Here is an 8,818-nt window from a genome sequence, read left to right as displayed (position 1 = left end):
CACTTCACGTCAACAGGACTAGAAGCCAGAATCCTTAATCCACTCCTCTTTTTTCCACAATCCTTTCGGACATCAGTGATTCCTACAGAGGGAAGGGGTGGGGGTGGGGTTGGTGGAGGCTCCATCCTGCTGTAGCTGGATGGGCTTTGATTCTCTGTCGTGGGTGTAGGCTTCTAACATGGCTGCCACTGAACAAAAGCCTAAAAACCATTGCCTTTCTGTTTATCTTTCCTGGTTATCGGGCTCAGTCCAATCACCCTGTAGTCCCATTCTCTGATTTACAGACCGTATTTCGCTCACTAAACCCTTTATTCCCTCACTCACACACTGAATTCACATTCCATGGACGCGTTCTCTGGAACCCACTGTATGGGCTGTGGAAGTGAAAAGCTAAACCATTCCTAAACTCCACTGCAAAGAATTTAGAGCCCAAACTGTGACTGCCGCCCCCAACCCCAGCCCTTCCACCCTAGAGGTCACACCTGCATCCTGTCTTGTAACAGACAATAGAAGAACAAATGCAGAGAGGGGACACAGCAGACGCTCGGCCCCCCACACCCTTGCTTCCTGGACACCCCACTGCCAGCTCCACCTCCATCAAAGTTCGGCAGGTGCTGAGCCCTGGTTTCCCTGAACCTCCCAAGACATCCAGTCCTCTGGGCATCTCGGCTGTCCTGCTGGAGAAGAAAAGTCCCTTGGGCCAGAGCCAGCCCACAGTGGTGGGACAGCCTTCAGCTCGACCGTCCGCTGAGGAGTATGGCTATATAGTCACTGATCAGAAGTGAGTGCCCCAGCCTGAGAAAGCCATTCAGCCATTCTGTGGGGTTGGGTTAGCTCTTCCGACAAGAAGCAGAGAGCACGGATCCAGCTGTGTGAGAGAAAAAAGGGCACAGATGTGGTGGGTGGTTCTTAAGGTAGCCAGTCTCAAAAGAGTGCCTGCGAATCACCTCTCTCTCTCTCTCTCTCTCTCTCTCTCTCTCTCTCTCTCTCTCTCTCTCTCTCTCTCTGCCTGCTCCCCTCCTGCAGACCCCTGAGTCTGGTGGCTGGAGTGAAGTTGCTGGAGATCCTGGCTGAACATGTGCACATGACTTCAGGCAGCTTCATCAACATCAGGTGGGGCTGCCATTTTGGTGGGACAGCACGGGGTTGGGGGTGGGGGATGGGGTCTAGCCTGAGCGAGGTGGTACTGAAGGGTCTAGGGAAGAAGGGAAGACAGTTGGGGTCAGAGACCTCCCAAATTGTAGAAGCAGGAAAGCCACAGGTCGGCCCGCGGCTAGCCCCGTCCTGAATCTGCCTGTCATTAGACACACTCATGGGAATCCCTGATCCGAAGTGTTGGCCTCTTTATTTAGAGTCTGGAGCCTCGGGTGGGTAAGGTAGTGACATATTTCCTATTTGGCAGTGTGGTAGGACCAGCTGTCACCTTCCGAATCCGGCACAATGAGCAGAACTTGTCTTTGGCAGATGTGACCCAGCAAGCTGGTAAATACCACCCTATCCTCCAGCCCAGGCTCAGCATGACCCCAGCCTTGATTCCCAGGCCTGTGCTGATGCTCCCCTAAACGATTTCCAGCCCACATAGGGCTGAAAAGAGCCTGGCTTACACCCTTCCTGCAGGGCTGGTGAAGTCTGAACTGGAAGCGCAGACAGGGCTCCAGATTTTGCAGACAGGGGTGGGACAGGTAAGCACTAACTGTAGAATCCACCAAAGCCCTCGTAGGTCTGACTCTGCGCACAAGAGAGGAGGCAAGAACAAGGACTAAAGGGTTGGAAGTCCATGTGGCTCACCAGCCTTCGTTCCCATGCAGCCCGTCTCTGTTCTCATTTTGACCAGCAGATGGCGCTGTAGCGCTTTCCCGAAAGACATCTCTGTTTATATGGAAATCCTTCTAGTGGGGTCACCCAAAGTCTCTGGCTCTTGAATTGGTCCGATGTGGATTGGGGAGGAAGCTGTATGCCCTTCTACCTGTTACCTTCACACCCCTGCCTTCACAGCTTTGCCCCTAGGGGTGGCCTAAGTAGGAGTCAAGGCCCAGTCTCCCCTGCCACCATCCCTCTGATTCTGACTTTGTTCCCACAGAGGGAGGAATCCGCCGCAGTCCTTCCCCGACAAGCCCATGGCATATCTCCCATGCGCTCATTGCTGCTTACTCTGGTGGCCCTGGCAGGTGTCGCTGGGCTACTAGTAGCTTTGGCGGTGGCCCTGTGTATGCGCCATCATTCGAAACAACGGGATAAGGAGCGCCTGGCCGCGCTGGGGCCGGAGGGGGCCCACGGTGACACTACTTTTGAATACCAGGTGTGAAGCTACAGAAGTTCATGGAGGGAAGGACATACAAGGGCCTTGAAAGACCCAGTCCTGTGTGGATGGATGGTGTGGCAGAATAAGGTCCTGTCTGGGTAGAAGCTGGAGAAATCCTGGAAGGGGTGTTGCGACATACTTTTTAAATGAATATGGGCTGGGATAATTGGCTCCAGAGATTCCTCCCAGGAATATGATTCTGGGATGCTACTTCTGAGGTTGTCATAAGCACTGAGGCAGAAAAGAATGAAGACGAAAGACAGACCTTAATCATCCTATTGAACAGAGACAGGCTCCAGAGAGGAATTGGAATTGGAATTATTCGTTTGGAGCACTGGGAACTGGGCAAGCCCTATGCCTGCAGGACCACTGAACTCCAGTCTGTGGCTTAGAAACCTTTGTAGTGGGGTTCTAAGGGGCCTCAGACTCACCCAATCCTTCCTCTGCAGGACCTGTGTCGCCAGCACATGGCCACAAAGTCGCTGTTTAACCGGGCAGAGGGTCAGCCAGAGCCTTCTCGGGTGAGCAGTGTGTCCTCCCAGTTCAGTGACGCGGCCCAGGCCAGCCCCAGTTCCCACAGCAGCACACCGTCCTGGTGCGAGGAGCCTGCCCAGGCCAACATGGACATCTCCACAGGACACATGATTCTGGTCAGGAAAGGGCCCAGGCCTAAAGTGGGGGAGGGAACAGGATAGCAGGAGAGGCGGGACGGGCAGTGCGGCCCAGAGCCAGGCTGTGGTGCCCCTACAGGCATACATGGAGGATCACCTCCGGAACCGGGACCGGTTGGCCAAGGAGTGGCAGGCCCTGTGCGCCTACCAAGCGGAGCCAAACACCTGTGCCACCGCACAAGGTGAAGGCAACATCAAGAAGAACCGCCATCCTGACTTCTTACCCTGTGAGTGAGCTGTGCGTCAACCTGGCCCCTTACTCTGCTAGGAGCAAGTGAAGGTTTGGGGGTTGTGGGGAGTGCTGGGCTCCTGGTTCCCGTTGGGTGGCAGAGCCCTGGTGCCAGAAGGTCATTTGTGAGTTCTGTGTAGATGACCATGCCCGAATCAAGCTGAAAGTGGAGAGCAGCCCCTCTCGGAGTGATTACATCAACGCCAGTCCCATCGTGAGTCGCTTCTCTTTACTCTCCACCCCCACCCCACCCCCAACCCCCAGTCAACTCTTGCTCCAGCCAAGCCCTGAAACTATAGAGCCCATGTTCTCAAATTAAAATATAGACTTCTCAGCCTTCCACCGCACCCTGGCCCACTCTTGCCCGAGCCTCACTCCAAGCTGGCCCTTCTCATTCCGGCTCATGACAGACATATCCTCTCTACTCTTAGATCGAGCATGACCCTCGGATGCCGGCCTACATAGCCACACAGGGACCCCTGTCCCACACCATCGCAGACTTCTGGCAGGTGCACTCTTGGAGGGGCCTTTTCTCAGAACCAGAGGCCTCTGAAGTCAGCCAGGGCCAGGGAGGCTAGAAGGCCGCTTACCTGGATCTCTCTGTCCTTAGATGGTGTGGGAGAGTGGCTGCACTGTCATCGTTATGCTGACCCCTTTGGTGGAGGATGGTGTCAAACAGTGTGACCGCTACTGGCCGGATGAAGGGTCCTCCCTCTACCACGTCTATGAGGTCAGAGTACCCAACAATAAGGGGTGGATGGTGGCCTTTTTAAATATAAATGTGTGAGTGTGTATATATGTATATATGTATATATGTGTATACATACATATATACATATACATACATACATACATACGTACATACATATATATATATATATATATATATATATATATATATATATATGCACAGAAGGGTAGGGACCGGAGCAGAGCGCGTGCGCACGTTCGCTCAGACCCTGCGGGATACCCGACAGGTGAACCTGGTGTCTGAGCACATCTGGTGCGAGGACTTCCTGGTGCGGAGCTTCTACCTGAAGAACGTGCAGACCCAGGAGACGCGCACGCTCACTCAGTTCCACTTCCTCAGCTGGCCGGCAGAGGGCACTCCGGCCTCCACCCGGCCGCTGCTGGACTTCCGCAGGTGGGCAAGCTGCCAGCAGTCACCCATCAGCAATTCCTGGGGACCAAAGTCTGGCCTGGAGCATCGCCCTTGATCTCTGTCCCTTCCACCAGCCTCCGATCCTCAAACCAGTACTGACCGTTTGACCATCCCACCCTAACCCGGTGCCCTTCTCACACCCACTTTCTCCCACAGCCACTCCATCATAGAGCTCCTTCGCCGGCTTTCCTGGAGGCGGGGGGGGGGGGGGGGGGGAGCGTCCCATGTCTAGATGCCCTCTCATCTCCTTCTGCTGGGACCTGCTTTATCTCCTGCCTTTCCCTTCTGTCTCCCAGCCCTGTGCCGGCCTGCTCTTTCACTGTCTCCAGTCCAGCCTCCATGTCTTTCTTACCTCTATTTGCCTCGTGTCTTTTTGCCTCTATTTTTTCTCTTTTTTTTCCCCTTCTTGCATTTCCGTCACTCTCCCAGAAGGGGGCCCTTCTGTCTTCATTTCTTCCTCTACATCTCTCCCTTCTGTCTCTCTCTCTCCCTCCCTCCCAGTCTCACAGCTGCCAGCATCATTTTTATGTATGTATGTATGTATGTATGTATGTATGTATGTATGTACATATGTATGTATGTACATAAATATGTATGTGATCTCTGCTGATATTCTCAATTCAGTTGAACAGCCACAAAAGTGGTCATTGGCAGGTGTGGCAACCTCATGGACTACAGGCAGGCGGGCAGGTCAAGAAGGGTCTAGGCTGAAGGTTGCTTGGAGAACTGGGGCAGGAATTTAGGAAGAGACCAAGATTATCTTGCAAGAAGTTCATGGGCTGCTGGGGAATTTGGGGTGGGGGCGCTGAAGCAGAAGCTAGCAGAGGGACCTTAACACAAAGGCCAGGTCAGACATCCAGCACCCCTTACCATTCCACGCACGCAGGTGGCCGAGAAGCCTCTATACTGAATATACTGTTCCTCTGTCTTGTTCCAAGCTGGCCTGGGTCTCCAGTGCCAGGCAGAGGGGCAGAGTTGAGGTGGGGACCGTGGTAGTTTCTGAATTCCTGGATGACAGTGATTTCTGACTACTCTGCATCCTGAGGCATATTTTGAAAGTGATGTCAGTATTAAGTTATTTCTGGTTTCCCCACAATTAAAAAGCCTGGTCAGCAGAGATGGCACAGGCCTGTAACCCCAGCTGTGCAGGAGACTAAGGCAGGAGATCTGCAAGTACAAGGCCAATCTGAGCAGCTTAGTTAGACCTGTCCCATAAATAAATAATGACAAAAGGCTGGGGACGGAGCTTGGTGGTTGAGAACTTTCCAAGCATTCACAAAGCATGCATGGGTTCAGTCCTTACTATTGGATAATGGTTAATAATGTTAATATTTTTAAAGTAAAAGTTTTTAAGATTTATTTTATGTATGTGAGTACACTGTACCCTGTCGATGTCTTCAGATACACCAGAAGAGGGCATCAGATCCCATTACAGAGGATTGTGAGCCACCATGTGGTTGCTGGAACTGAACTCTGGACCTCTGGAAGAGCAGTCAGTGCTCTTAACCACTGAGTCATCTCTCCAGTCCCCCCTCCTTTAATATATATATATTTTTAACTTTGGTGAAATTCTCCCCTCCCTTTTATTGAAAATGGGTTATTTTATCATAAATATATCTTGACTACGGTTTCCCCTCCCTTTACTTCTCCCAATTCCTCACCACTTAAGGAAAAGTTTTGGTTGGGTTCAGTGATAGAGTATGCATGAGGTCCTGGCTTGCTGCCAAACTAAAAAAAAAAAAAAAAAAAAATACTAGGAAGTCCCTGATAGTCACTGTAGGGTCACTGCATAATTTTTTTTTTTTAAGACTGCACAGGTAAGCAACATAATTGCTGGGGCTTACAGCAGAATTACATAAATTCAGCAGGCATGTGGCAGCTTGAGTAACGTCATTGTTGCTAATGAGTGCATTTCGGTGACCTGCTATCAGGGCTGGTGTGGATTAAGGGCCTGTTGGAAAAGGCATGACTTTCATGGCATTAGAGCAGGAGATCTGGAAGTTACCAGAACGCCTTGGATTTGATCGGAACCACTTGCTCTCCTCCATCCTTACCACTTACAGAAAACGCCTGTGGCGTGCAAGGTCTTCATGGATGGTATCTTATGGCATCTCATAGCATCCTAACAAATGGTCCCTGTTATCATCTCCCATCTCCTGGGGATGGAAACCGAGAAGTTAAATCCATTATTCAGGTTAACAGCTTGGGCACGTGGCTCCCAAGTGACAGTTCAAGGCCAGTGCCACCCACATCAGCTGAGGTCCTTGGTCACCGGCCCTGAATCTTCTCTCTTACTGCTCTGTGCTCGCCACAAGGCAGGAGAGCAAGGAAGTCAGCGTGCGGCCACACCATGCTGTATGATTGACCTTCTCCTTCTTCCTGGCTGGTGGTCCCTGGCCTTCACATCCACCTCTCATTGCAGGAAAGTGAACAAGTGCTACAGAGGCCGCTCCTGTCCCATCATAGTGCACTGCAGGTGGGTAAGGACCTGCCGCAGAGGCCCTGGGCTGGGGCCTTCCTTGTTGCATGCTTCCCTCTGGTCCTTTTCCTTTCACACAGACTGTGGGCACACTGCCTGTCTGCCTCTTGATGTTGGTGAGCAACAGACAGGAGCCAAATCTGGCACACCCTGTCTTTAATGAGTTAAAAATAGACACACACACACACACACACACACACACACACACACACACACACACCAGAGAAATGTCAGCTCACAGCACTGGAAATGTTTACTCTGAACAAAGCCTGACCCCTGGTAGAGAGGGCCATTCTCACCATCCTGCTGCCTCCACTGAAAACGGAGTCATGGCTGTCCTTTCTAGTTGTCTGGGGACATGCCAGGGCTCACAGGCCTGCTACTCAGGGCCTCGGTTATCTCACCCATGACTCACTAACATTCTTCTCAGTCCAACTCTAATAATCATCCATGTCCCCACCCAACCCCCATGCGTGCTCCCCTCCTTCCTTGTCAAGGCTAAGCCTGTCTGTCACCATCTCCTATTTCAGTGATGGTGCAGGGAGGACAGGCACCTACATCCTTATTGACATGGTACTGAATCGCATGGCGAAAGGTAAGGTCCTGTCCCCACAGGACCCACAGCCCCTGGTCCCTCCTGGCTCCCCAACACCCAGTGGGTTTGCGAAACCACTGGGGAGCATGTGGCTCCATCCAACCTTTGCCAAGGATGCTCAGGATGTGTGGGACATGTTCTCCCCTTACTCCATACTATCCCCAGGAGTGAAGGAGATTGATATCGCTGCCACCCTGGAGCATGTCCGTGACCAGCGACCTGGCCTTGTCCGTTCTAAGGTGACAGTGGCTCCCCGCCTATCCTTAGTTGGTTCCCTTTCCAAGCATGCTTTTCATGGCCACCATAAAGAAGCCAACAGCAGTCTGCTCCTCCCACATCCCTCAGGAAGACCCACCTCTTCCCAGATGCCCAGCACCCTCCACCCCTGTAATGTTTCCTGGGGCAGAGGCAGAGGCAGAGGCAGAGGCAGAGGCTAGGTTTCCCCTGACCCTTCTGCCACTGACCTTGCACAGGACCAGTTTGAGTTTGCGCTGACAGCCGTGGCGGAGGAGGTGAATGCCATCCTCAAGGCCCTGCCCCAGTGAGCCCCCTGGGTACCTCAGTGGGCATCCTGGCCTCTGCTCCTTCTGCCTGTGTGTGAGCATTTGTGCACCCACTCTTCAGCCCCTACCCATCTGCCACCTTGGTCCGTCCGACTTGGGCATGATAGCCCTTTCCAACCCAGTGTGGAAGGAAGTCGGGAGGGAAGGGGCAGGTCCACCCTGCTTTATTCACGCTAGAACCAAGATCTCCTGTGGGAAACAGACAGCAGGCAAGGGGAGGAGTGGACACCAGCAGCAAGTGTGCCCGAGCCCCATCCTTCCTGAGTCTCTGTCTCCCTCTGTGTGTGTACCTCCCCACTCCCACCAGCCTATCGTGTATAGACAAAGCAGAATGAGAAGGCCCCAGCTCCCCCCAGTCCTGCTACCACTGGCCTGCCACCTTGACCCTGCTCAACCTTCTCCCTCTAGCACAAGCAAACATTTCTAGAAAAATCTACTTTTGTATCAATGTGAATAAAGTTAGTGTGTTGTCTGTGCAGCTGCAACATGGATGGCTTTGCAGTTCTGTCTGGTAAGCTTCTAGGCTCCAGTGTAGCCTACCCTGTCTCCCTGAAAACACAAAGTCATGAGCCAGGGGTGACACTGGCTACAGAGACTGGCTGTCCTTGGTTTGAAAAGTAGTGCCTGGGGTTGGGGATTTAGCTCAGTGGTAGAGCGCTTGCCTAGCAAGCACAAGGCCCTGGGTTCGGTCCCCAGCTCCGAAAAAAAAGAAAAAAAAGAAAAAAAAAAAAAGAAAGAAAAGTAGTGCCTAAGAACGTGGCTGCAGGTTCCAAGGTGCCGTGCACGGATTTATCTTCATAAAACCATGACCAATAAT

At 52.4% G+C, this 8,818-nt stretch overlaps 1 protein-coding gene and 1 long non-coding RNA gene across 15 annotated transcripts in view; one reads left to right on the top strand and one right to left on the bottom strand.

The window, feature by feature from the left end:
• LOC120094712 (uncharacterized) overlaps positions 1-3,897 on the bottom strand; it is a 5,072-nt gene extending 1,175 nt beyond the window's left edge. For 4 of the 5 annotated variants that reach the window (XR_010055035.1, XR_005489214.2, XR_010055037.1 and 1 more), the window contains exons 1-3: positions 2,734-2,874; positions 483-868; positions 1-82 (exon numbers count right to left, since the gene is read on the bottom strand). The exon at positions 1-82 is cut by the window's left edge. This is a non-coding gene — a long non-coding RNA (uncharacterized LOC120094712). Of the gene's footprint in view, positions 83-482; positions 869-2,733; positions 2,875-3,792 lie in introns of those variants that run through there. The other variant, XR_010055036.1, reaches the window with a different exon arrangement.
• The window catches only part of Ptprn (protein tyrosine phosphatase, receptor type, N), a 15,689-nt gene extending 7,203 nt beyond the window's left edge, over positions 1-8,486 (top strand). For 6 of the 10 annotated variants that reach the window (XM_017596230.3, XM_017596229.2, XM_063266535.1 and 3 more), the window contains 15 exons: positions 504-781; positions 1,027-1,113; positions 1,403-1,482; positions 1,618-1,682; positions 2,081-2,299; positions 2,752-2,952; positions 3,053-3,200; positions 3,343-3,416; positions 3,634-3,711; positions 3,813-3,932; positions 4,180-4,346; positions 6,787-6,840; positions 7,374-7,438; positions 7,604-7,677; positions 7,912-8,486. In XM_017596230.3, coding sequence (XP_017451719.1) covers positions 504-781; positions 1,027-1,113; positions 1,403-1,482; positions 1,618-1,682; positions 2,081-2,299; positions 2,752-2,952; positions 3,053-3,200; positions 3,343-3,416; positions 3,634-3,711; positions 3,813-3,932; positions 4,180-4,346; positions 6,787-6,840; positions 7,374-7,438; positions 7,604-7,677; positions 7,912-7,983 — 1,782 coding nt within the window. In that variant the 3' untranslated portion in view covers positions 7,984-8,486. Of the gene's footprint in view, positions 1-503; positions 782-1,026; positions 1,114-1,402; positions 1,483-1,617; positions 1,683-2,080; positions 2,300-2,751; positions 2,953-3,052; positions 3,201-3,342; positions 3,417-3,633; positions 3,712-3,812; positions 3,933-4,179; positions 4,347-6,786; positions 6,841-7,373; positions 7,439-7,603 lie in introns of all 10 variants that reach the window. The other 4 variants (XM_063266536.1, XM_063266538.1, XM_063266537.1 and 1 more) reach the window with 1 other exon arrangement.
• Positions 8,487-8,818: the final 332 nt, after the last annotated feature.

Source organism: Rattus norvegicus, chromosome 9, assembly GCF_036323735.1.
Source record: "Rattus norvegicus strain BN/NHsdMcwi chromosome 9, GRCr8, whole genome shotgun sequence".
NCBI lineage: Eukaryota > Metazoa > Chordata > Mammalia > Rodentia > Muridae > Rattus > Rattus norvegicus.
Note: the sequence above shows the minus strand (reverse complement) of the source record. Positions and strands in the feature narration are given on the sequence as shown.